The sequence below is a fragment of the Budorcas taxicolor genome, chromosome 21, assembly GCF_023091745.1.
Source record: "Budorcas taxicolor isolate Tak-1 chromosome 21, Takin1.1, whole genome shotgun sequence".
Lineage (NCBI taxonomy): Eukaryota > Metazoa > Chordata > Mammalia > Artiodactyla > Bovidae > Budorcas > Budorcas taxicolor.
Genome location: NC_068930.1, coordinates 46,798,212 through 46,826,168, shown reverse-complemented (window position 1 = coordinate 46,826,168; position 27,957 = coordinate 46,798,212). Strand labels below are relative to the sequence as shown.

At 41.3% G+C, this 27,957-nt stretch overlaps 1 protein-coding gene across 1 annotated transcript in view; it reads right to left on the bottom strand.

The window, feature by feature from the left end:
- The window catches only part of AKAP6 (A-kinase anchoring protein 6), a 391,164-nt gene that overhangs the window by 264,239 nt on the left and 98,968 nt on the right, over positions 1-27,957 (bottom strand). The window contains exon 3 of the mRNA XM_052659736.1: positions 21,010-22,776. Coding sequence (XP_052515696.1) covers positions 21,010-22,776 — 1,767 coding nt within the window. The remainder of the gene's footprint in view (positions 1-21,009; positions 22,777-27,957) is intronic.

The following is a 27,957-nucleotide window of genomic DNA, read 5'->3' as shown; positions in this document are numbered from 1 at the left end:
GCAGGAATGAGAACCCAGAAACAGTGTGGAGGGACATATCTACTGGGCATCTTCTACAGACTGAGGCCCCACAGTGCAATGCTCTTAATTTTATTCACCCCAGTCCCTTATTACATGTCTGCTTCAGTGGTTCTTGACACTGTCTGTGTCCCCAAATCAACTGTAAAATACACCAGATTCAGAGAAAGGAAATCTTCCTCAAAGTACATCAAGGCTACAAAGATAAACAGCCAACAGCTGAGACGCCCTGGGAACATATTCAGGTTGTTCTTGGTGGGAAAAAAAGTACTTGCTGCCCTTTTGTGACAAGCTAGAAAAATCCAGTATTAACCAGAAAACAGGATGTGCTAATAGGAAGCACCAGACCACCTCACCTGCCTCCTAAGAAATCTATATGCAGGTCAAGAAGCAACAGTTAGAACTGGACATCGAACAACAGACTGGTTCCAATCAGGAAAGGAGTACATCAAGGTTATATATTGTCACCCTGTTTATTTAACTTATATGCAGTGGCTGAGTGGGTGCAGGAGGGCCTAGAGGAGCCATCCCACGTTGAAGGTCAGGAAGGGCGGCGGGAGATACCCCTCATCCAAGGTAAGGAGCAGTGGCTGTGCTTTGCTGGAGCAGCCGTGAAGAGATACCCCATGCCCAAGGTAAGAGAAACCCAAGTAAGATGGTAGGTGCTGCAAGAGGGCATCAGAGGGCAGACACACTGAAACCATACTCACAGAAAACTAGTCAATCTAATCACACTAGGACCACAGCCTTGTCTAACTCAATGAAACTAATGCCCTCTTGCATGCCCACGGGGCATGCCCACGGGGCAACCCAAGACGGGCGGGTCATGGTGGAGAGGTCTGACAGAATGTGGTCCACTGAAGAAGGGAATGGCAAACCACTTCAGTATTCTTGCCTTGAGAATCCCATGAACAGTAATGAAAAGGCAAAATGATAGGATACTGAAAGAGGAACTCCCCAGGTCAGTAGGTGTCCAATATGTTACTGGAGATCAGTGGAGAAATAACTCCAGAAAGAATGAAGGGATGGAGCCAAAGCAAAAACAATACCCAGCTGTGGATGTGACTGGTGATAGAAGCAAGGTCCGATGCTGTAAAGAGCAATATTGCAATAGGAACCTGGAATGGTAGGTCCATGAATCAAGGCAAATTGGAAGTGGTCAAACAAGAAATGGCAAGAGTGAACGTCAACATTCTAGGAATCAGCGAACTAAAATGGACTAGAATGGGTGAATTTAACTCAGATGACCATTATATCTACTACTGCAGGCAGGAATCCCTCAGAAGAAATGGAGTAGTCATCATGGTCAACAAAAAAGTCCGAAATGCAGTATTTGGATGCAGTCTCAAAAATGGCAGAATGATCTCTGTTCATCTTCAAGGCAAACCATTCAATATCACACACAGTAATCCAAGTCTATCCCACAACCAGTAATGCTGAAGAAGCTGAAGTTGAACAGTTCTATGAAGACCTACAAGACCTTTTAGAACTAACACCCAAAAAAGATGTCCTTTTCATTACAGGGGACTGGAATGCAAAAATAGGAAGTCAAGAAACACCTGGAGTAACAGGCAAATTTGGCCTTGGAATGTGGAATGAAGCAGGGCAAAGACTAATAGAGTTTTGCCAAGAAAATGCACTGGTCATAGCAACACCCTCTTCCAACAACACAAGAGAAGACTCTACACATAGACATCACCAGATGGTCAACACCGAAACCAGACTGATTATATTCTTTGCAGCAAAAGATGGAGAAGCTCTATAGAGTCAACAAAAACAAGACCAGGAGCTGACTGTGGCTCAGATCATGAACTCCTTATTACCAAATTCAGACTCAAACTGAAGAAAATAGGAAAAACCGCTAGACCATTCAGATATGACCTAAATCAAATCCCTTATGATTATACAGTGGAAGTGAGAAATAGATTTAAGGGCCTAGATCTGATAGACAGAGTGCCTGATGAACTATGGAATGAGGTTCGCAACATTGTACAGGAGACAGGGATCAAGACCATCCCCATGGAAAAGAAATGCAAAAAAGCAAAATGGCTGTCTGGGGAGGCCTTACAAATAGCTGTGAAAAGAAGAGAAGCAAAAAGCCAAGGAGCAAAGGAAAGATATAAGCATCTGAATGCAGAGTTCCAAAGAATAGCAAGAAGAGATAAGAAAGCCTTCTTCAGCGATCAATGCAAAGAAATAGAGGAAAACAACAGAATGGGAAAGACTAGAGATCTCTTCAAGAAAATTAGAGATACCAAGAGAACATTTCATGCAAAGATGGGCTTGATAAAGGACAGAAATGGTATGGACCTAACAGAAGCAGAAGATATTAAGAAGAGATGGCAAGAATACACAGGATAACTATACAAAAAAGATCTTCATGACTCGGATAATCACGATGGTGTGATCACTCATCTAGAGCCAGACATCCTGGAATGTGAAGTCAAGTGGGCCTTAGAAAGCATCACTACAAACAAAGCTGGTGGAGGTGATGGCATTCCAGCTGAGCTATTTCAAATCCTGAAAGATGATGCTGTGAAAGTGCTGTACTCAATATGCCGCAAATTTGGAAAACAGCAGTGGCCACAGGACTAGAAAAGGTCAGTTTTCATTCCAATCCCAAAGAAAGGCAATGCCAAAGAATGCTCCAACTACCGCACAACTGCACTCATCTCACACGCTAGTAAAGTAATGCTCAAAATTCTCCAAGCCAGGCTTCAGCAATACGTGAACCGTGAACTTCCTGATGTTCAAGCTGGTATTAGAAAAGGCAGAGGAACCAGAGATCAAATTGCCAACATCCGCTGGATCATGGAAAAAGCAAGAGAGTTCCAGAAAAACATCTATTTCTGCTTTATTGACTATGCCAAAGCCTTCGACTGTGTGGATCACAATAAACTGGAAAATTCTGAGAGAGATGGGAATACCAGACCACCTGACCTGCCTCTTGAGAAACCTATATGCAGGTCAGGAAGCAACAGTTAGAACTGGACATGGAACAACAGACTGGTTCCAAAAAGGAAAAGGAGTACGTCAAGGCTGTATATTGTCACCCTGCTTATTTAACTTCTATGCAGAGTACATCATGAGAAACGCTGGGCTGGAAGAAACACAAGCTGGAATCAAGGCTGCCGGGAGAAATATCAATAACCTCAGATATGCAGATGACACCACCACCCTTATGGCAGAAAGTGAAGAGGAACTAAAAAGCCTCTTGATGAAAGTAAAAGAGGAGAGTGAAAAAGTTGGCTTAAAGCTCAACATTCAGAAAACGAAGATCATGGCATCCGGTCCCATCACTTCATGGGAAATAGATGGGGAAACAGTGGAAACAGAGTCACTTTATTTTGGGGGGCTCCAAAATCACTGCAGATGGTGACTGTAGTCATGAAATTAAAAGATGGTTACTCCTTGTGAAGAAAAGTTATGACTAACCTAGATAGCATATTCAAAAGCAGAGACATAACTTTGCCGACTAAGGTCCGTCTAGTCAAGGCTGTTTTTTCCAGTAGTCATGTATGGATGTGAGAGTTGGACTGTGAAGAAGGCTGAGCACCAAAGAATTGATGCTTTTGAACTGTGGTGTTGGAGAAGACTCTAGAGAGTCCCTTGGACTGCAAGGAGATCCAACCAGTCCATTCTGAAGGAGATCAGCCCTGGGATTTCTTTGGAAGGAATGATGCTAAAGCTGAAACTCCAGTACTTTGGCCACCTCATGCGAAGAGCTGACTCATTGGAAAAGACTCTGATGCTGGGAGGGATTGGGGGCAGGAGGAGAAGGGGATGACAGAGGATGAGATGGCTGGATGTTATCACTGACTTGACAGACGTGAATCTGAGTGAACTCCGGGAGTTGGTGATGGACAGGGAAGCCTGGTGTGCTGCGATTCACGAGGTCGCAAAACGTTGGATACGACTGAGCGACTGAACTGACTGAGAATATATCATGAGAAATGCTGGACTGGATGAAGCACAAGCTGGGATCAAGATTGCCTGGAGAAATATCAATAACCTTAGATATGCAGAAAACACCACACTTATGGCAGAAAGTGAAGAACTAAAGACCTTCTTGATGAAAGTGAAAGAGGAGAGTGAAAAAGTTGGCTTAAAACTCAACATTCAGAAAACTAAGATCATGGCATCTAGTCCCATCACTTCATGGCTAATAGACGGGGAAACAGCGACAGACTTTATTTTGGGGGGCTCCAAAATCACTGCAGATGGCGATTGCAGTCATAAAATTAAAAGACGTTTGCTCCTTGGAAGAAAAGTTATGACCAACCAAGACAGCATTTTAAAAAGCAGAGATATTACTTTGCCAACAAAGGCCCATCTAGTCAAAGCTATGGTTTTTCCAGTAGTCATGTATGGATGTGAGAGTAGAACTATAAAGAAAGCTGAGTGCAGAAGAATTGATGCTTTTGAACTGTGTTGTTGGAGAAGACTCTTGAGAGTCCCTTGGGCTGCAAGGAGATCCAACCAGTCTGTCCTAAAGTAATGCAGTCCTGAATATTCATTGGAAGGACTGATACTGAAGCTAAAACTCCAATACTTTGGTCACCTGATGTGAAGAACTGACTCATTTGAAAAGACCCTCATGCTGGGAAAGATTGCAGGCAGGAGGAGAAAGGGATGACAGAGGATGAGATGGTTGGATGGCATCACTGACTCAATGAACATGAGTTTGGGTAAACCCCGGGAGTTGGTCATAGACAGGGAATCCTGGTGGGCTGCAGTTCATGAGGTCGCAAAGAGTTGGACACGACTGTGAAACTGAACTGAACTGAACTGAAAAGTACTCCTGGGAGAGGCATGTTCCAGTTGTAAAATGAGAGAAATGAGTTGGACAACTTCTCATGCCTTTCTGACTGTTAGCATCTCTGGTTCTTGCATACAGAGCCTCTTTTAGAGCCAGCGATGCTCAGATGATTTCCCTGTTGTTCTAGTTGAACAGGGAACTGTTCTTTGGTGACTTTTGCATACCCTCCTGATGTCATCTGCTCCTCTCACTATCCCTATCCTTTAAGATTTGCTTCAAGGTTCCTCTCCCAGCAAACCATCCCAACCTAGCACTATCTCTCCAACATGCTTCCCTACTTTTTCCATCTTTTGCAGTCAGATGGACAATTGTAAACCTCCTGGAGACACTTCCTTTTTCTTCCGATAAATCGTAATGATCTTCCTCTGGCTAAGGAGTGCTGTGGGAATTATTATTTATAAGTACAAAATTATAAATACATATTATAAATATGTATAAATACAAATTACACATAAATAAGTACATATTATTTATAAGGATGCTGTGTGGCAATATTATAAACTAGAAGTTTGTATTTATCTGAACACATATTCACAGCATAAATTCCTCTACATAAACTTCCTAAGGTGTCAGAGAAGTGCATTAATTAAAATTATTGGGCCAATTAGAGAAGAATCATCTCTAATGCAACAGAAGAATCATTTGTCAAGGCAGGAGGCTCAGAGTCTCACAGAGAAGAGGGGTGCAGGAATCTAGGGTGACTATCACAGGTCCAACAGTGATGGGTCTTGAGTAGGAGGTTGAGGCTTCATAATGACCAAGATGGCTGAAGGTAGGAGGAGAAAATAGGGTGGTGGCATCCGATCCCAAAAGGCCAGAGCCACCTGCATACAAACAGCTACTGAGGCCTCAGCCCTCCCCTCTCATAATAGTTATAGTAACAATGACAACCACAGGAGTGAACATTTATTAAATGCTTACTACACACCAGGTACAATTCTGAGCTCTTTAAACATTTTAACACATTTAATCATTAAAAAAAAACCTGTATGTGGAAGATACATTTTTAACTTATTTTGCAAGGAAAAAAACTGGGGTGAGAGAGATCAAGTCACTGGCTCAAGATACACAGAACCGCATCAACCTGAAAAATGCAAAGTACCTGGGCCTGAACTTACAGGTAGCACCTTTCCTGGGTAAAGTTGTTTATCGACCATGAAAATCTCAGGCCAATCATCTTTATGTGATGAGATCATATATAGCCTGACATGGTCTGACATCATGCGTGACCTCGTCACAGAACCCACACTCTTGGAATCATCTGCCCCCACACTGATCAAAATTAAAAAGTTAATTTTAAGACATTACAACAGCAAACTTGTCAAGATGAATGTTTCCAATCTGCTTCATTTAGCTGAACTTACTATCAATCAGTCTAATTCATATCTAATTCTTACTTGTTTACCGTCACCATTGTCCCTAGCCTCTTGGCATCTGAGAAACTCTAGCCAGGCCCTAGATTCCTCTAGGATGTCTGGCTCTTCTCACTTTACAGTGCTGGAAATGCAGCATGCATATTTTCATACCACCAGGCTCATTAATGTCATAGCCCCACACTCACTCACCATTAGGGTCTTCTAAAGAGAATTCACCCAGGATTCCATGGAACAGAAAGAAATTCCATGTTGAAGTGATATATTCTAGCAAATATTTTAGAGAGAAATGGCTGCATCTCTTAGTTATGCCTCTTAATCTCATAACATTTCAGAACTGAGAGGTATCTTAGAGGTCAGCCAGTTCAGTTTCTCTACTAATGCTTATTTTTTGAAACTGAGGCTTGAGGGCTAAAGTTTCTAAGGTCTCAGTGCTACATGGGGCAGAATTAATATTCTTATTCTAAAATTAAGATTATTCTTTCTATTATTGTGGACGCTAATTCCTTGAATTCATGGGAAAGGTCACAATCATGATAAGACTGGTATTCATGTAGCTGTTGGAGTTTACAATGGGCTGGTGCTCTTTGTAATTTCATACAATAATCTGTGCAGTGACAAACATAATTAATATCCCATTTTAGAGACTAACAGATTTAAACAGTAAACTTTGAGTGATGTATTCAAGTTTTCATAATTAAACAATGAGGGGCTATGAACTGAGTTCAAAGTTCCTGCCTTTCAGTCTGTACACTTGAGTAAATTACTAACCTCTCTATGTATCTCTGCCCTCATTGGTAAAACGGGGATAAAATAAGAGTGTATTCATCACAGAGGTATTTTTTTCTTGAGAATTAATGTGATGATGTGTTAAATGAATAAAACTCTTAGCATCTTGCCTGACGTGGCAAGTGGGCAATAAATGTCAAGGCTTTCTTTTTTTAATCGCTGTCTTTCTAAAACATCATACTGTTAATACAGAGCAATTACTTTAGGCTTAAGGATAAAGAAGGGTTCACTAATGCCCTGATAATTATTGAAATTGAATTAAAAATGCAACACTGAGTTTATTCCTCTTTTGATTTTCATCATCATAGAAATACTTGCTGTCAAATGAGGTTAGGAACTTTTATCATCCTGACACAACAAAAACCAATTTAATCATAGCTTTTTTACACCAAGAAAAGAACAAAGAACTATTTTCATATTAATATTTAAAACTGCAAACAAAAAGCTGCACCTTCCTTATAATACATTTCAGAAGCTAAAAATCAGATGCACTGACTGGATGCAGCCTCATGGTGGTGCTACATCACCATGGATAAAGCCTGGAGTGCCAGCTAAGGCTCTGCAGAAGCCAAACTGACACAGGACTGAAACATTCCTACTGAGTTAACCAGGAAGGTATTTGCTTTGAATTCCTACAGTTCTTCTCCACAAACCTTGAGCAATGACCTTGACATACTGTCCCAACAAATCCATTAGTAATGTTAATTCAGTTTTTTTCCCCTGGCATTGCAACAAATAAATATACATACATATATATAATATTAGCTATAAAAACATCTGTGTAGCTTTATTTTTTAATGCTGTATTAATTGAGATTCTCAACTTGGATCTGGCCACAGCATCTGCATACAAGATAACATCTATCTCTGCCCCGTTCATCTACTGTAGATCTTAATTTCATATGTCCCTTGGAACCATTTATTAAAGTGCTTATATCTCTCAGCCCCCAAATCTTAGCTTGAAATCTTAACTCTTGACCTTCTTCCTCCACTATCTAATTTTTTAAAAGCCACAAAACTAGATTGATTTTCCCTTCATAGCATAACCCACCTCTCTTCATTTTCCTTAACTGACTTCCAAAACCATAGTTCAGACCCTTTTATCATATATGCAGGTTGTTGCAACAACCTTCAAAATTAGCCTTAGAGCATTAGTTCCCAACCTTGACTGCACATCAGAACCGCATGAAGGAGCTTTAAAAAATACCCATCCCTTGGGAATCTGCTTTAATAGCTTTGGGTGGAGCCTGAAGTTGGAATTTTCTTTTCAAAGCTCCCAGTCATTATAATGTGCAGCCACAATCAAGAACCACTTCACCAGAGATGTATCTAGCACACCATGGTCATGTTAACCTTAAACTATAAGCTATCTGGGCCAAACATTTGAGTAATTTCTCCTCATCAGAAAGATTGCAAATAAGTGACTTTAAGGCCAAGCTGGATTTAGAAAAGGCAGAGGAACCAGAGATCAAATTGCCAACATCCATTGGATCACAGAAAAAGCAAGAGAGTTCCAGAAAACACATGTACTTCTGCTTTATTGACTACACCAAAGCCTTTGACTGTGTGGATCACAACACACTGTGGAAAATTCTTCAAGACATGGGAGAATCAGACCACCTGACCTGCCTCCTGAGAAATTTGCAGGCAGATCAAAAAGCAAGAGTCAGAATCAGACATGGAACAACAGACTGGTTCTAAATTGGGAAAGGAGTACATCAAGGCTGTATATTGTCACCCTGTTTATTTAATTTATATGCAGAGTACATTATGTGAAATGCCAAGCTGGATGAAGCACAAGCTGGAATCAAGATTGCTGGGAGAAATATCAATAACCTCAGATATGCAGATGACACTACCCTTATGGCAGAAAGTAAAGAGGGACTAAAGATCCTCTTGATGAAAGTGAAAGAGGAGAGTGAAAAATCTGGCTAAAAACGCAACATTCAAAACACTAAGATCATGGCATCCAGTCCCATCACTTCATGGTAAATAGATGGGGAATCAGTGGAAACAGTGAGAGATTTTATTTTTGGGGGCTCCAAAATCACAGCAAATGGTGACACAGCCATAAAGTTAAAAGACACTTGCTCCTTGGAAGAAAAGCTATGACCAACCTGGACAGCATATTAAAAAGCAGAGACATTACTTTGGTGACAAAGATCCGTCTAGTCAAAGCTATGGTTTTTCCAGTAGTCATGTATGGATGTGAGAGTTGGACTATGAAGAAAGCTGAGCTCAGACGAATTGATGCTTTTGAACTGTGGTGTTGGAGAAGACTCTTGAGATTCCCTTGGACTGCAAGATCAAACCAGTCAATCCTAAAGGAAATCAGTCCTGAATATTCATTCGGAGGACTGATGCTACAGCTGAAACTCCAGTACTTTGGCCACCTGATGTGAGAACTGACTCATTGGAAATGACCTAGATGCCAGGAAAGATTGAAAGCAGGATGAGAAGGGGACAACAGAGGATGAGATGATTGAATAGCATCATCGATTCGATGGACATGAGTTTGAGCAAGCTCTGGGAGTTGGTGATGGACAGTGAAGCCTGGTGTGCTGCAGTCCATGGGGTTGCAAACAGTCAGACACAACTGAGCGACTGAACGGAACTGAATTGACTTGAAGGCCAAACCCATCCGATGGATATATCTTATTTTGCCTGTTATTAAACTGTTCAGACTAAAGATTTTAAAAACTGGGAGATGTCACCTAAAACCCAGATTTCCTCTCTTTCTAAAAACTGCAACGTCTGGCCACACAGGGCCCACAGCCCCAAGCAACCATCACATGGCTGCCTCCCACTAGGCATGGCACTGGCCCCGCAGCCATTCAGTCTCCTTCACTCCTTACTTACACCTGCCTGTGTGACTCATTTATACTATCTGTCTGCCACTCTTCAGAGTCATTTTAGTTTGCATCTCCTAGTCTAGAGGAAAAAGTTCAAACTGAATGATACTTTTCCTCAGCCATTTATTCGCTTCTTTATGCATTCATTAGACAGGTATTTATTTTGTGTCTGTGCTAGGCAAGCACTTGGAATACAAAGTTCAATATATTTTGGTCTTTTCTTTCTAACTTTACATACTGATTCCCTTCAAGTAACTCTATTCTAACCAACAGTTGGTTTAAGAGACATCTCTCTCCTAATGTTCATAGCCTGGAGGCTAAATTCCCAAATCCTTTGCAGTTAGCTGAGGCTATAAAGACAAAGTCTGGACCAACTGGATGTGAACAGAAGTGACGTGTACAACTTCCAAGTCCTGTCTGTGAGAGTGAAGTTGGGTGCTCTCCATGTTCCCCTTCTGGTGAGATGGAACACAGGCTCAGCACTGGAGTCCCCTGGGACAAGAGCAACAGGGAGAAAGCACCTGAGTCCCTAGATGGCCTCTGTCTTCCCTGGATTGATTGCCTACCTCTTGTTATGTGAGAGACCAACAATCTTCCAGCTTATTATATTTCAGAATCTCTTTGTCTACAGCAGTTTAGCCTACACCCTTTACTATTTCCCAAATACACCTTAAATATTCTTGCCCTCAACCTTAGCTTATACCAAAGCTTCTGTCACTAATATCCTGCCTTCTCATCTCTACTAAACTTGGCTCATCATTCAAGGCCCAGCTCAAGCAGTGCATCTTCTGTGATGCTTGTTATCTTCCTTTCTCTGTTCTCCCATTGTTTGACTTTCCACTTGATGAGACTTATCAAATATTATCATATTTAACAAACAGGGCTTAGAATTATGTTGTCATAGCTCTCTCAAACTCCAGGTCCAGAATTTAAATCAAAATTTGAGATTTTACGTACCATAAATACAGAAGAATATTCAGAGCCCAGTATTCTGTTACTAATGCCTCTTGTGGAAAAATAATCTGCACTATCAGTTCATGTTCAGTTTGTTATCTTTTAGCACTCTTGGATCTTTCGATTTCAGCTACAAAGCTGAGCCTTTCCAAGTCTTTAAAATCATGGCTTTTTCCATAATATTTAAGCTAAATTCCTTATTCTTGCACCTAAACAAATTTTTCAACCCACTGGATACACATTTCTAAGAATAAGAAATGCACTGAGAAGATCAAGGGTTCAAGCTTGAATGGTGATTAAGAGTCATCTTGTAGTCCTCTCATACTTGGAATATGAGAATCTCTAGGACAACCTTAGAGGGAGAAAGCAGAAGATGCACTTGGGGAAGGAAATTAATAGGGAAAATAGGTGCCAGGGAGTGAATATATTCCAGAAGAAAATATACTCCAGAAGAATAGTAAAGGAAAAGGAAAAGAAATAAGGAAGATAATTCAGATACAGGAGAAAGGTGAGACTAGCAACTATGAGGGACAAGGTTAGCATAAGGGAAAGGCATGTACAAAATGAAATGCCAGTGAAGAAGAGTTGAATCCAATAACCTAAAAATGCTTCCTATCTGATCAGATACTCTTATGAGATCATTACAAACACTGAAGTGCAGACTACCACTCCACCAACTTTAGGAAAACCGCTATGTGGTTGGTACAAAAGAAACATCGAAAGGAGGTGAAAATTAAATTTATAGCAGATCTCGATAAAGTTACTAAGTTACTCTGCTGCTGCTGCTAAGTCGCTTCGGTCGTGTCTGACTCTGTGTGACCCCCATAGACAGCAGCCCACCAGGCTCTGCCATCCCTGGGATTTTCTAGGCAAGAACACTGGAGTGGGTTGCCATTTCCTTCTCCAATGCATGAAAGTGAAAAGTGAAAGTGAAAAGTGAAAGTGAAGTCGCTCAGTCATGTCCGACTCTTTGCAACCCCATGGACTGCAGCCTGCTGCTACTGCTGCTGCTAAGTCACTTCAGTCGTGTCCGACTCTATGCGACCCCATAGACGGCAGCCCACCAGGCTCCCCCGTCCCTGGGATTCTCCAGGCAAGAATACTGGAGTTGGTTGCCATTTCCTTCTCCGATGCGTGAAAGTGAACTCACTCAGTCATGTCCCACTCTTAGTGACCCCATGGACTGCAGCCCACCAGGCTCCTCCGTCCATGGGATTTTCCAGGCAAGAGTACTGGAGTGGGGTGCCATTGCCTTCCTGCTGCTGCTCCTGCTGCTAAGTTGATTTAGTTGTGTCTGACTCTGTGTGACCCCATAGATGGCAGCCCACCAGACTCCCCTGTCCGTGGGATTCTCCAGGCAAGCACACTGGAGTGGGTTGCCATTTCCTTCTCCAATGCATGAAGGGGCAAATAAAAACAATACAGCTGTGTTTCAAATCAAGTAAAGAATGGCAGGCAGGGTTTTTTTAAAAACACCCAAGTGTTTTTTTGTTGTCGTTTTTTATTTTTTAAGACAAATCTTGGCTCTTGAAGTTTTGTCCTATCATACAAAAAAGCTAGAGGTTGAGAGGTGAGATCTTTAAAGCATAAAAGGTAATCATCCTGAGATAAAAGGTAATCACACTAAGAAAAGATAAAAAAATAACTCAAAGACTTAAACCTAAGTCTTAAACTATAAAATGCCTAAAAGAAAACATAAAAGCCTCCATTGGTCTTGGCAAAGATTTCTTGGCTATGACACCAAAAGCACAGACACCAAAAGCAAAAATAGACAGATGGGTCCATAGCACACTTTGAAAATTCTGAGTATCAAAGGGCCCAGTGAAAAGGCAACCTATGGAATGGCAGAAATGTTAGAAAATCAAAAATATAATAAGATCCAGAATATAAAGAACTCCTACAACTCAACAACAAAAAATCAAATAATCCAATTTATAAGATGGGTGAAGGACCTCAATAGACATTCCTCCAAAAAGGATATACAAATGGCCAACAAACATATGAAAAGATGCTCAACACATCACTTATCATCAGAGAAATGCAAATCAATATCCTAATGAGATATTACCTCACACCCATTAGAATGGCTACTATGATTTAAAAAAAAAAAAAAAACAGAAAACAACAAATGCTGGTGAGGCTATGGAGATAAGGAGAAACTGAAACTCATGTACTTGGGATTATTAAATGGAGCAACCACTATGGCAAATGGTATGGTGATTCCTCAAAAAATTAAAAGCACAACTACCATATGATCCAGCAGCAATCCAATCCAATTTCTAAGAATATATCCATGGAATTGTAAGTAGGGTCTTGAGGTATTTGCATGCCTACCTTCATAGCAGCATTATTCCCAATAGCCAAGATGTGGAAGCAAGCCAAATATCCCTCCACAGATGAATGGGTAAACAAAATGTGGTGTATATATATATATATACATATATATATATATAGGAATATCATTCACTGTTTAGAAAGAAGGAAATACTGCCATATGCTACAACATGGATGAACCTTGAGGACATTATGCTCAGTGAAATGAACCAGTCACAGAAAGACAAATACTGTATAATTCCATTTAAATGAGGCATCTAAAAGGCTTCCCAGGTGGTGCAGGGTAAAGAATCCACTGCCAATGCAGGAGACTCAAGAGATTCCCGTTCGATCCCCAGGTAGGGAAGAACCCCTGGAGTAGGAAATGGCAACCTGCTCCAATATTCTAGCTTGGAAAATTCCATGGACAGAGGAGCCAGAGGAGCCTGGTGGACTACAACCCAAGGGGTCACAAAGAGTTGGACATGCTGAGCACACACACAAAGGAGTCAAATTCATAGAAACTCAAAGTAGAATGGTGGTTCCCAGTGGCTGAAGGAGAGGGGATAAGGGCATCATTAGTATAGTTTCATATTTGAAAGATGAAAAAGTTCTGGAGATACATTTCACAACAATAAGACGATACTTAATACTACTGAACTATACACTTAAAAATGGTTAGGAAGGCAAATTCCATGTTTTGTTTTTTTTCTTTTACCACAATGGAAAAAAAAGGAGAAGAAAAAGAGAAGACAGGAGAGCGTGATATTTCTTTAATCACTGCCACCATCAGTGTGGCATCAGTGATGTATCAACATATGGTCAAGACGAGGATGAAAAATAGGAAGGGTTTTATCTGCACCATTTTATCTCTGGGATAAAGAAATGCAGAAATCAGTGACAAGTTAATCCCAGGACCACACCTGTTCTATATTCCCATTATTCGTTACTCGGGAATTACTGACCAATTCCTGTCTCTATCTACAGGTGGCGGCAATGGTGACTGCCTTTGCTACCACAGACTAGACTACAATTCTATATAGCCTAGTTACAAAGAGCAAGCACTCAAATATCTGTTGCACTCAATCTGAAATTACTTATGTGCAAAGACATTCTTAGCTGATACCAAAAATAGGTTTTCAAATTGGACTGTAGATGTCTCTGAGATAAAATGCTAACAACAGCTGAGTCATTGAACTATAGCTGAGACACTATAGTTGAGCATTTGAAGACATTTATATCTCGGGGGGGAAAAGGAATTAGCTATGTCATGCATCCATTAACTTGGTACCAATAAATTCAACCCAATGGAGTCATGTCTTCCAGAGTGAGTTCTGAGAATTTAGAGTGAGCAGAAAGCCTGTGATGTGAGAAGGGAATCTGGCACTTATCCCAAAGGACAGATCTCCCGAAATGCTTTACTTGTCGCTCAGTCGTGTCTGTGGAGAAGGAGATGGCACCCCACTCCAGTACTCTTGCCTGGAAAATCCCATGGACAGAGGAGCCTGGTGGACTGCAATCCATGGGGTCACTAAGAGTGGGACACGACTGAGCGAGTTCACTTTCACTTTTCACTTTCATGCATTGGAGAAGGAAATGGCAACCCACTCCAGTGTTCCTGCCTGGAGAATCCCAGGGACCGGGGAGCCTGGTGGGCTGCCGTCTGTGGGGTCGCACAGAGTTGGACACGACTGAAGCAACTTAGCAGCAGCAGCAGCAGTCGTGTCTGACTCTTCGAGACCCCATGGACTGGAGGTCCTCTATCCATGGATTTTTCCCAGCAATAATACTGGAGTGGGTTGCCATTTCCTACTCCAGGGGATCTTCCCAGTCAAGGGATCGAACCCAGATCTCCGGCATTGCAGGTGGATTCTTTACCATCTGAGCCACCAGGGAAGCCCTGCTGTTATCACACCACACTGCACTTTTCCAGCTCCCTAAGAATCACAACTGCTCAACTAGCATCAGTAATCACCCACATTGGACTAGTGGCTACTTACCAGCTATGGCTATGAGAAAGAAGTCATACTATTCATTTGCTAATCTAGTAGTGGTCTGTGGGTTTTATAAATAGATTTGATCTGCCTATGTGATTACTGCCTAAGTTCCTTGGCATTTGCATACATCTCTAGGAGGAAAGCAAGTCAGTTCTGGCATCTCAGCTGAAATCCCAGCTCCCATACTTAGCAGCAGGGTGACCCTGGGCAAGTCATTGGCATTAGAGCCTTAGATCTGTACAAACAGGACCAATAATAGCTCTTCCCTGGGGATGTAATATAAATTAAATGAAGGAATCTACTCAGAACGTCACATATAGTGGATGCTCAGCAGACATTATTTGCCTAGCTTCTTCCTCACTTTCAAGCAAAGGTCAGCAAATGTTTTCTATCAAGGACCATACAGTAAACATTCTAGGCTTTCCAAGCCATTGGTCTCTGTCACAACACTCAATTTTGTCACTGCAGGACAAAAGTAGCCATAAATGATGAGCACAGCTATGTTCCAATAAAATCTTATTGTAAAAATTAGGCCTTGGGCCAGTTTTGGCCCACAAGCTATAGCTGTCATTCCTTAACACTTAAACCACATATGTCCAGACATCAGACTAAGCTAATTTTTCATCATTCTGTTGGATTTTGCCTGCTCCAGACATGTCCTTGCCCTTTCTCTTAGTTGCTTTTATTTCTTGAATGTATCAGAGCAAATGAGTCTAGTTCAATAGACTGACTCATCTCTCGACTTTTAATTTTAGGCCTTGAGAAGCCCCATAGAAGGTAAGCACTCAGACCTGGGATGCTCGATTACCTTATCCACACAAGAGGTTCTTGGGAAATCAGCCACGTTTGAGGAAGATTCCCTAAACCTGCACAGAGACTGGAAGAGAGACCATCACTTAAGAACTCACCTAACTGAGGAACTTTCATTAAAGGAGAAGGATGGGTTGCAACTTATTTCCCAGGTTTTAAAATACTGCATAACCAATATATTTGCATTCATTTGTATATGTATAACGCACTTCTTAGAGGACATAAGAACTGAAAACAACAATGATCACTGGCAAGGTGGGAACTCAAATTGAGGGACAAGGATGGGAGAGAGTTAACTGAATATTTTTTAAATGTTTTTAATGGTTTTGTTTATTTTTATTGATGTATAGTTGATTTGCAATGTTGTGTATAGTTGATTTGCAGTGTTGTGTTAGCTTCTAGTATACAGCAAAGTGACTCAGTTATATATATATAAACACATTCCTTTTCATTTTCTTTTCTATTATGGTTTACCACAGGATATTGAATATAGTTCCCTATGCTATACAGTAGGGCCTTGTTGTTTATCTATTTTTATATATAGTGGTGTATATCTGCTAATCTCAAACTCCCACCCTTTTCTCCTTTGGTAACCATAAGTTGTTGTTGTTGTTGTTGTTGTTTTATGTCTGTGAGTCTGTTTCTTAAGCATAAGTTTTTAAACCATGTGAAAACATGCAATCTATTCAAAGAAATTTCTGATGAATTAAAAATTCAAACTAAAACAAAGCTTTCACATTCACAAAACCAGCCTAGTAAGAGAAAGACATACATGTGAGAGGTGATAAAGCATCTGAGACTCACATGTCTCATGACTCCCAGGTGTTCCCAGGGACCCTAAGGCAGCCCATAGTTTTAGATCAGGCCACAGTTCCTCCCATGGAGTCCCACATGCCACACTGAGAAGCTTTCCAGCACCTCCATCTCTCTTGCTACTGACTCTTTTATTCCTGCCTTCAAATAAGCTTTAACTTTTTAAATAGAAACTTTTATCTGACCTCACTTTCCACTGCCATACTTTCTCTCATATGGCTTTCACAGCTCGGTTCCGGGAGCCATTAGGAATGATTCTCTCTCACTTCTTAACCATCTATAACCCAGCTTCTACCTCTGCTCTTTCATGAGGTCCCTTTTTCTCTAAGGTCCTCACTGATTCTTTACAACAAATCTAAAGGTTGGTTTTTCTCCTTCATCCTTACTGTTCTTGAACTCCATTTTGCAAAGAACAAAGCTGATGTTCATCTTACTAAACATCTCTTCTCCCTTCATTTACTTGGTACCACAGAATTCTGTTCCTCCCTCAACCCCACCCTGGGCCGCTTTCATATTCCTGCCTCATAACTGGGCTAAAACTTGAGACATCCTTTTCTCTTCTCCATCTATCCTCATTCTCTCAGGGATTTCTTCTCTTCCCAAGACTTTATCTAGTGGGAAGAGAAAGCAGATGGGGCTTGAAGCATGGCTCTATGACATATTAGCTGTGCGGGTTAAGGGAAGTAATTTAATCTCTCTGAACTCATTTCCTCCACTCTAAAGCAGGGTCACTCACTCTTTCATTCAACAGTCTTCACTGAGCACCTACTATGTAGCAGACAATGTTCTAGGTACATGAGATTCACTAGCAAACTAAACAGATGAGCATTTCTACCCTCACAGAGCTCCCAGTCTAGCAGAGGGAGATAAAACATTAACAATAATATTCATGCTAAATAAGAGAATTATATAAAATGTCAAAATACAGTAAGAGCTGAAGACAAGAAACAGAGGTCAGGATACACCTTTTAAAAGGTGATCAGGGTAAGCTACTCTGTGTGCGTGTTTAGTTGTATTCAACTCTTTGCTACCCTATGGTCTGTAGTCTGCCAGGCTCCATGGGGATTCTCCAGGCAAGAATACTGGGGTGGGTTGCCATGCCCTCCTCCAGGGGATCTTCCTGATCCAGAAATCAAACCTGCATCTCTTACGTCTCCTGCATTGGCAGGCAGGTTCTTTACCACTAGCACTACCTAGGAAACCCAAACTTCCCTAAGAAGCTAATATTTGAGCAATTACTCAGAAGAGAAGGAGGAATTAAAAAACTGACAGAGAAGGTACAGCCAAAGGGAGCTGACAAAGGTCTGAAAGGCAGAAGTGTGCCTAGCTTATTCTAGGGACAGCAACAGGGCCAACGTGGAAATGGAGTGAAGTGAGCACAGGAAAGAGCAATTGGAAATGAGTCGGAGAAGAGTTGGGGGGGGGGGGGGGTGGGCAATCCATGTAGGGCCCCTGAATGCCATAGGAGCCGTTGTGGGGTTTTGAGCAGAGGGGTGACATGATCTTTTCAGGGTTTTGAGCCGAGGGGTGACATAATCTGATTTAATTTATAAGGATCACTCTGGCTGCTCTGTTGGGAACAGACTTTAGGGGAAGCAGGGTGGAAGCAGAGAAACCAGCAAGGAGGCTACTGCAGTAATCCAGGCAGGAGGTGATGGTAGCTAGGACCAGAGTGGGTGCACTGGAGAAGTGGCCAATTTAAGATAAAAAAAAAAAACTTGTAGGGTTGTTGTGAGAATCTTATGAAAGCATGACTGCAGGTAAACTGCCTAGTATGTGCCTGATACCAGGAAGATGTTAACTTCCTAAGTGGCTTAGTGGTTAAACAAACAAACAAAAAATTGTCTGCCAACACAGGTGACTCAGGAGATGAGAAAAGGGTTCAATCCCTGGTGGGGAAGATCCCTTGGAGTAGGAAATGGCAACCTATTCCAGTATCCCTGCCTAGAGAATCCCATGCACAGAGGAGCCTAGTGGGCTAGCGTCCATGCGGTTGCAAAGAGTTGGATACAAGTGAGCACGCACGCCTGCACACTTACTATATTTTTCTGGTCAAATATGGGTCACCATATGGAAGAGGTCAAAGCCAGAATGTGATACCCCAGGTCAACTGACCTGGGGAGTGACAGTAACCCTCACCTGAAGTATTGAAATGAGGTTGGGCTGAGGAGGGGACTTAATCTCCTTCTAGCTTTTCACCTCACAGCCCAACTCCAGAACAATATTTCCCGAGGCCTACACTCGCTCTTAAAAAGTTTCATCATCTACTCAACATCAGTGCATATATTTTTAAAAACTACCTGCCTCACCTCCATCTCAAGCTGTTTCTTCTATTAAAACTACACCAGTACCTAGAGGCTGAAAACTTAGCTTCATCTTTGTAGAATTATGGAATCAAAGATGCTTCCTTTGGAAGTTGGTATAACGCCATCATCTGTTTAAAACATCTCTACCTACAAAAAAGAAATGAGGCCCAGAATGGAGCATGACTAGTTGTGAGCCACTCTTTGTCTTTAATGACTGGGCAAGGTCTGGAACCGGTTTTCTGGGTCCCGGTCTCGTCGTCAACGGCCCTCCCCACATTCACCCGTGCCCCATTCCTACAGCCCCTTACGCTGGCTGCCAGAGGCATCTCCGTATACCTCACCGCCATGGCTGCCATGACTATCTTTCCTGTCACTGCCCAGGAGGCCTTCCAGAAAGGTTATTGGAGGCCACGGCCTATTCTGCTTCAAGTGTGCTGGCTCTGGGTTCAACTCCTGGCTCTGCACTCACTAGCTGTGAGGCCCTGAGCCAGTTTCCTAATCACACTCTGCCTTGCCATCTTCATCTGAAAAGTTCTTACCTTCCAGGACTTATCAGAACAAGGCATGTAAGGCCCTTAGCACAGAACCAGCGCAAATAACAGCCCAAGGAGGGTGAGTTACCGTGAGCCATGACTATTCTCAGTCCCTTTCAGAGAAGTTACCACAGATGTCTGGTGAACAAATCCTACTTGCCTTGGTCTGGCCATCAGGGCCTGGCAGCAACCAGGTCTATTAAATGTACGGAAATGTAGTGCTCCCCGCTCACTGACCTTCTGTTGAGAAATTCTCTGTGCCCCAGTACCATGCTCATTCTCAATCCCCACCTCCATCTTTTGGTTTTTGCTCCTGCCTGAAATGCTCAGCTTAGTTCTCTCTGTCTAAATCCTGGCACATTCTTCAAATCCCCAGTGAAAGCTTATTCTTTCACAAGGACTTCCCAGGCAAATCTTAGCTCTGCTGCTATTATTTCTTCTCTTCAATACTACCGTATTTACATGTGGTACACACTGGTCACTCTTGTGGAAAGGCATGGGAGCATTTAGTTAATAATATGAGTTCTAGAGCAAACTGCCTGGTCTCTCTCAGCCTCGATCTCCTCATACATAAAATAGGGTTAATATTAGGGTTGTTGTGAAGATTGGACACACAAATACTTAGCAAAAAACAATTATTAATATATGTAACTATTATTACATATTGCTGTTAACTTTTCCCTCTTTGTTTTATATATTTTGATCTTCTTCATCCAGGTCATTCCATCCATATGTACTATACTTTTATCTAGTATCTTATATCACAGCTTACATTAATGAGCTAAGTTCTGAAAATTTTGATTTCTCTTCTTAAAGATTTCATTACATCTAATAATTTGCTCTAAAAGTACAGATTTACCCAAAATATCACTTCCCCATCTCAGAGCCCATAGAGGTACAGAATACAGGTAGCATGATTATTAGCCAGAGGAGGAAGGTTGAAGAAAAGAAAAAATCCTGAAAACTAAAACTGTCTGGTCTTTTTCTGCAAAAGTTAATATTGGAGATATGGAAGCTATTCTGGGGTTAGAACCAACAAATCAGAAAGGCACTGGGGGTAACTGGAACTTTCCATTCACACATTCCTGAAATACTGGTATGTGTGCACGGCTACTGTTGTACTTTGTTTTGTATTTCACTCAAGCGGGTCCACCACTCACCAGGAGCAATGTTAGGTCTGAGCAACACCAACCAAGAGTTCTACGGCAGCAGGCATACATCAAGCTAATGCACAGACATGCACAGTTCCTGGTTGAGGCCCACTGTCACTAGGCAGTGATCATTGTGTGTTTTTTTCTTTTCTTTCTCTGGGGAATCAACTATGTTTATCAACAATAGCAAGACGTTTTAGAACAGGGAAGGGTTCACCTTTTCCCAGCAATACTTCCAAAAACCAGGTAAGAAATCATCTAGATTAAGGAGACCATCCTTACCTCTATTTTTTCCCATATGGCTTCATAGTTGTCCTGGTGTTGAATATCTTGCATCAGTTTCTGAATTAAAGCAGACTTTGCAGCAGAATGGCTCTCATTTTTCTCAGAGGATGAGACTCTCTCTAACTTCTCGTCCGTGTATTTTTTCATGCCGGAGAGAGGCATGCACAGTTCCTCGTCGGAAAGAAGGTCACTCAAGGGGCCAGATTCCACACTCTCCCCGAGTGAAGAGGCTATGTCACTGGACGAGCTTGGAGACACCCTGCCTAGCCTCATATGCTTCTTCTTGACATGGTATGTTGGATACATCTCAGAATCTGAGTTCATTTCAGACAGTTCCCAGTCATCAATATTCTGAAGGGTTTCTCCTCTGGGTTTCTGAGGCAGCAGCTTTGTTAGGTTTTCCAACTTCAGAGCTAATACTTCTGTCTGCTTGAGGTGAGAGGGCAGTGCCAGGTACTCATCAGAGCCATACCAGGCCTCCACAACCTGACCGTTCCTGGTGATGTGACTTGGGGAGGAGGAGTAGCTGCTTTTGTCTTTGTGTTCTGAAAGAAGGGGTCCTAGAGATGTGACGCTGTCTGAGCTAGCAGAGGACTCACTGCTTTGAGTAAAAGGTGGTGAACTGGATGTTTCTGACTGCACTGGCAATTTGGCCTTCCCACTCCTCTGGTGACACGGCTCCAGTGAGGACGTGGAGGCAGACTCTGTCTCTTGCCTCTGTCCGGCCTTGGAAGGACTAGAAGGAATTGCATTTGGCACTGTCAAACTCCTAGTGCTTTTGGCTTGCTTGTCTGAACTGGGTTCCTGTTTAGGGGTCTGGCATGGAGGCACCTCTTCTCCGGTCTTCTGGGGCTTTTTCAGTCGAAGCTTCTCTTTACGGCAGTCGTTGAGCCTCCCCAGGCTGGAGGAGATCTCCTTAATGTGACTTCTAACTGTATTTTCAAGATTCCCATCCCCCATCTTGTGCAAACACTCATATGACTGGCTGGCAGCAGAGGGGCTGTTGGGGTAAGGAGACTGTAACACCAGGCACAGCTTAGACCTGTCAGGAGGATCCACCAGGGATGGGGTGCTTCTGCTCATCTCAGGCTTCAGATCGACCATCTGCTTCTTTCCACTAGAGCCTTTCAGATTATTTTTAAATGTCTCGTCTTTAAGGAAAAACCCTCTTTTTGGCAACGTGGGCTGTGTGGGAGAGTCCTCATTATAGTTAAAGCAGTCTCTGATGGATCGCTTGGGGGTTGTGTTTTCACAAGCAAGAGGCTGTGGATTCTTTGCCCCAAGTTGGGAAGAGGAATCAGATTCTTGCTTCACAGCTTCTGAAGCGGGTTGAACAGCATTTATCGGAGCTTCCACTGAAGATGATGGCCCCTGCATTAAGCCTGGTTGTTCCTCCACTGTGCACGCATTATTTTCCTCACTTCTATCTCTGTCATCTGCTGAAAGAGATACTTGAGACGCCTCCTCGCTCACGGCTTCGCTGCAGTTGGAAGGGATGGAGTCAGGAGCCACCGAAAGTAACCCAACACTTCGGATAAGCTCGGGGAACTCCTTTTCCATCTCACTGTAGCTCCACGAGTCGAAGGGTTTGGTTTTGACCTGGCTAGAGGTCATATCACCCAGGCCACCGAGCAAATCCTCACTTGGACTGTAGTCAGATAGTTCGAAAGCAGTAATACCGCAATCCAAAGACAAGTAATTTTGAGAGCATTTGATTGTTAACTGTCCAGAGTCGTCTACTTCCGTTAGAGCATCAAGCCGGCCCTGAAACAGACAACGGAAATGGTTTCAGCAAATGTAACATTACACTCACTTGCTGCTCACATGAAATCTCAGCAGAAGCCACAATACAGGCCAAAAATGCATCAATCTCAATTGCTTCTGGTTTCAGGTACAGAAAGGCACATTCACTAATTACCATATTGCTTTACATAGCATCCTGTTCTTAAATATTTAAGGATTTTTCTTCAATCTGGAGAACAGAGCCTTGGTCAAGGCCAATCCAAAAATAACCATTCTTGCCTGGACTTTCTGTTTTAAAATAGTGTATTGTTCACTTAGGAAGCATTTGTTAAGTGATGCCTTAAGTAGTAATATTTCTGAGAACAAATTAATATGAGAGTAAAATCTCCACGTATATCTCTTTAGCTTATCACTCCATCACATGCTACAGTCGTAAGCTCATAGTAAATGCTCAGTAAATACTTTAAAGTAGAATAATTAATTATAGTAAGTCTGTTGTGTTAAAAATATGTTCACAAATCACAGGAAGATGAAGTACTGAATTTGCATACATAACAAAAACAGTTCAAGACCAGCTTCTACTGTCCCCATCTGTGTGAAGGTAAACATGAGAATCCTGGAAAAAAATAACATGTTTCAAAAGAGTATCTTTGCAGCCCCCATCCCTTTCCTCTGTGTGTATTCTCCCATACTCTCCCACCCTGATGCCCACTTCATCTGTGTATGTTAGATACCAAGTGCCCACCTTCCTTCAAAGTAGGCTGACTTGAAATTCCCTTATGCTAAAAAATAGTATTATAAGTGTTTTCAATTTAATTGTTGGTTGTGTGATTAAGGTTCTTATCTCATTACTAATGCAGTTTCCAACATCACACAACAAATGGGGAGAGTTTTAATTGACGATTTGTTTGGGACAGAAGGGACCCTAGCATCCGACATGCCTACAAGGCTGAAGGAATAGCTGGTCTAATCTAGCCCTTTAGGAGATGAAGAAAGAAAACTGCGGAGTGGAGGGTGGTGATACCCCAGATCTCTGTGCTCCTGAGGGAGGAATGGAGTGAGCACGACTCTGTTATTTCAGTCGGGTTATCCCAAGATCTGATCTCTCCAGGGGTTTTTTGGCTCATTTGTTTGTTTGGATTGGGGAGGTTCTCTCTCTTCAGACCTCGCCTTTATCTCCTATTCCCTTCAGTCTTATTCCACAACATCCAGGTAAATAATAATAATGAAAAGCCTCATTTTATTTTTAAGCCTAAATCTCCTCATCTTATAAATGGGGATGGTTCCTTATTACTATTATTTTTTCATTTAATCCTCAAAACGATTTTCTCCTGGGGTCTGTACTGTTGTCCCTGTTTTATATAAGTGGAGCCTGAGCCAAAAGAAGGTACATAACTAGCACAGGGCCTGGTGACTAAAGCTGAGCTAAGCCCTAAATGAAGGCTGTCTGATCCAGAGTCCACACTCTGACCTTTGTGCCAAAATTTTCTCGGATTCACTGGATTTAAACGGATTCACTGGATTTTAAATGGATATATCCCCTCCTCCAGTTTGCCTTCCACATTGCCACCAGAGTAATCTTTACAAATTACAAGTCTGATGCTATTACTTCTTTGCTTAAAGTCTTTTGTTAGCTTCCTACTGCTAGATTAAAACTCAAACCCTTCAAAGACAGATATAAAGAGGCCTCTCTCAGGCCACCTGCCCCTCCAAGACTGTACTCAGCCACAGCATCATCCTTTCATTTTTTTTAATATATTGTCTTTCTTCTGCCTCAGAACCTTTGCACATGCTATTTCCTCTGCCAATAAAGCTTCCCACCTGTAACACCCCTAACTAGTTAACTCTTACTCACCCCTCAGACCTCAGATCAAGCTTTATTTCTTCAAGATTCTAAAGTCCCACATAAATCAGAATCTTTTATAATCTCTCAAAAAACTATGTTGTTTTTCCTGAAACATTTATCTCAATCTTTAAATACATACTATTGTGATTCTTTGATTAATCTGTTTATCCCATTGGTTTGTAAGCACCACAAGGATATAAATCACATAGAAAATGGCTTGCTCACCAGGATAACCACAACACTTAGCATAGTGAGCTGCAGAGAGTAAGCATTCAAAGATACATCTGTTGAATGAATGAAGACATTTGGGAATGTATATCTATGCCTTCATGAAGTTTATTCCTCTGATTATGTAGTTTTAGTTGACTCCAGTGATTAAATGCACAAACCTCAGAGTTAAATGGACACGACTGAAGCAACTTAGCATGCATGCATGCATTGGAGAAGGAAATGGCAACCCACTCCAGTATTCTTGCCTGGAGAATCCCAGAGACAGAGGAACCTAGTGGGCTGCCGTCTATGGGGTTGCACAGAGCTGGACATGACTGAAGTGACTTAGCAGCAGCAGCAGCAGAGTTAAGTTCTAGCTTATGCATTAATTATTCATATGACCATGAACCAGTAGCTTGATGTCACTAAGCTTCATTTCCCTCATCTGTAAAAATGAAAAAAATAAGCCATGTCATAGGGCTGCTGCAAGCCTTAAAGACTACGTAAGACACAAGTCTGGCACATGGATAGGTACTCAATAAATCCTTACCCTTATTACTTATTTTATATACATCGCACTTTGTTGTGATATAAATTGTCCTGTGGTTAAGTGCTAGTGGAAGAACACGCAAAGTGCAATGGTATGAGTGCTTGCAAGGGCCAATGTGTTCCCACTGTGAGGGTGAGCATCATTCAGGTAAAGTGCTTACCACACCGTCTGGCATATGGTAAGTTCTTAATCAATGTTTGCTATTGTGTTAATATTATTAAAAGTTATCACTACCTGTGCAACTACCTCTCTTAACCTCAGTCTTCTTATTTGTAAGATGGATTACAATATCATCTGTAAAATAAGGATAACAGCACTCACTCTCCCTACTTTCCAGAATTGTTTGAGGATCTAACAAAATTGTGATGGTGATTCCTAACATTTAATAACATATGTTATTCATCTTTGACTACCTAGTGACTTATAAAGAGTAAGAAATCAGACTCCTATATCCATGGAATTCTCCGGTAAGAATACTGGAGTGAGTTACCATTCCCTTCTCTGGGGGAATCTTCCCAACCCAGGAATTGAACCCGGGTCTCCTGCATTGCAGGCAGATTCTTTACCATCTGAGCCACCAGGGAAGTCAATAAATATTTAGGGGAGGTAGAAAGAAAGGAGGGGAGGAAAGAAATTATTATTATTACAGAAGAGATCAGTTAAGAGCTGGTTTTGCTTGCTTTATTTAATTATTCCTAAGTTTATGTCCTTAAACAATCACTTAAACTCTCTTAAATTCAGTTTTGAGAACTGAATGGAAAAATGAAACTATTTCTTAATGGAAGCATGACTGAAGTATATTTTTTAACTGAAGCAATTGATTTACAATATTGCATTATTTTCAGGTATACAGCAAAGTGATTCAGTTACATATATATTTTTTCAGATTCTTTTCCATTATAGGTTATTCTGATACTGAATATTGTTCCCTGTGTTATATAGTAAATCCCTGTTGTTTATCTACTCTCTATATATAGTTGTGTATACCTATTAATCCCGTACTTTTCATTTATCCCTTTTCCCTTCCTTTTCCCTTTGGTAACCATAAACTTGTTTCTATACCTGTGAATCTGTTTCTGTTTTATAAATAAATTCATTTATGTTATCTTTTATATTCCACTTAAAAGTGATATAATTTAGTATTTGTCTTTCTCTTTCTGACTTATTCATGTAGTATTGTACTCTATAAGTCCATCCATGTTGCTGCAAATGGAGATCTTTCATTCTTTTCTATGGATGAGTAACATTAAAATGGAACTACTTTTAATATCCATTATCTTTCTTACTAAATGAAACAATAAACATAAATTGCTTATCACAATTTCTGAAATATAGAAAATTTCAGGATAACACATTTTTATACAATTTTGAGCTTTGCCCGAAAGTATTTTTCATTTGTTTGTTTAGCTGGCTTTGTTTCAGTAATACATTTGCCAATTTGTTTACAAGATATTATCTACTGCATATTTAAATAAAGGAATAAAACTCATTTTGTTTGTGTAAGGACAGAAAGAAAGAGAACTTGCCACTTTCTCAGTTTTCAAACCTATTCTATGATGGGCTCTGAAACTCAACTGATTTCTAGAAAAGAAAATGAATTCACCTTCACTGGAATACATCTACTATTTTAGATTATCAGCATGTTTAATACCATTTCCCTCTTCATTCTACAAATCTTTCACAGTTGAATTTTTTCTGATAAAGCTTAGAATTTTATCCTAATTCTCTTCCTATTTTCCACAGTTTCAGTGTGTTGGCAAAAACAAAACTGACAAAAAATAGGATCAAAAATAGCTTCAGAAAGGATGGTACTGGAGACAGTGCTTCAGTTCATAGAGAAATGTTCACAAAGCAGAAGGCTTTGAATCCACCGTTCCTTTACCCCTTCATACAATACATTCTTGCATGTCTACACCAAAGCTAAAAACTGACTCCAGACATGAAAATGCACTAAACTGCTTCCAACTGAATCTGTAAATAATTGTTGAGCTCATAGTGTGGGGACCATGGGTACTACTTAATATAAAGTCACAGCACAGCTGGGAAAATAGTGGCCAGTTACAGTCTCAATGGTTCTTCATCTTTCATGGGCTACCACCTGGTGAACAAAACAAGTTCAAATAAAAGCATGATGAACATATTCCACAAAACACAATAAGCATAAACTCTAGAGTACTTTTACATTCCCAGCTATAAACAGAGTTGATCAGAAAATGTTTATTGAATGAATAAACTGTTGTTGTTGTTGTTGTTCAGTCACTCAGCCATGACTCTTTGTGAACGCATGGGCTGCAGCACACCAGGCTTCCCGGTCCTTCACTACCTCCAGGAGTTTCCTCAAACTCATGTCCATTGAGTCAGTGATGTCATCCAACCGTCTCACCCTCTGTCATCCCCTTCTCCTCCTACCTTCAATCTTCTCAGCATCAGGATCTTTTCCAATGAGTCGGCTGCTGGCATCAGGTGGCCAAAGTATTGGAGCTTCAGCTTCAGCATCAGTCCTTCCAATGAATATTCAGGATTGGTTTCCTTTAGGATTCACTGGTTTGATTTCCTTGCAGTTCAAGGGACTCTTAAGAGTCTTCTCCAACACCAC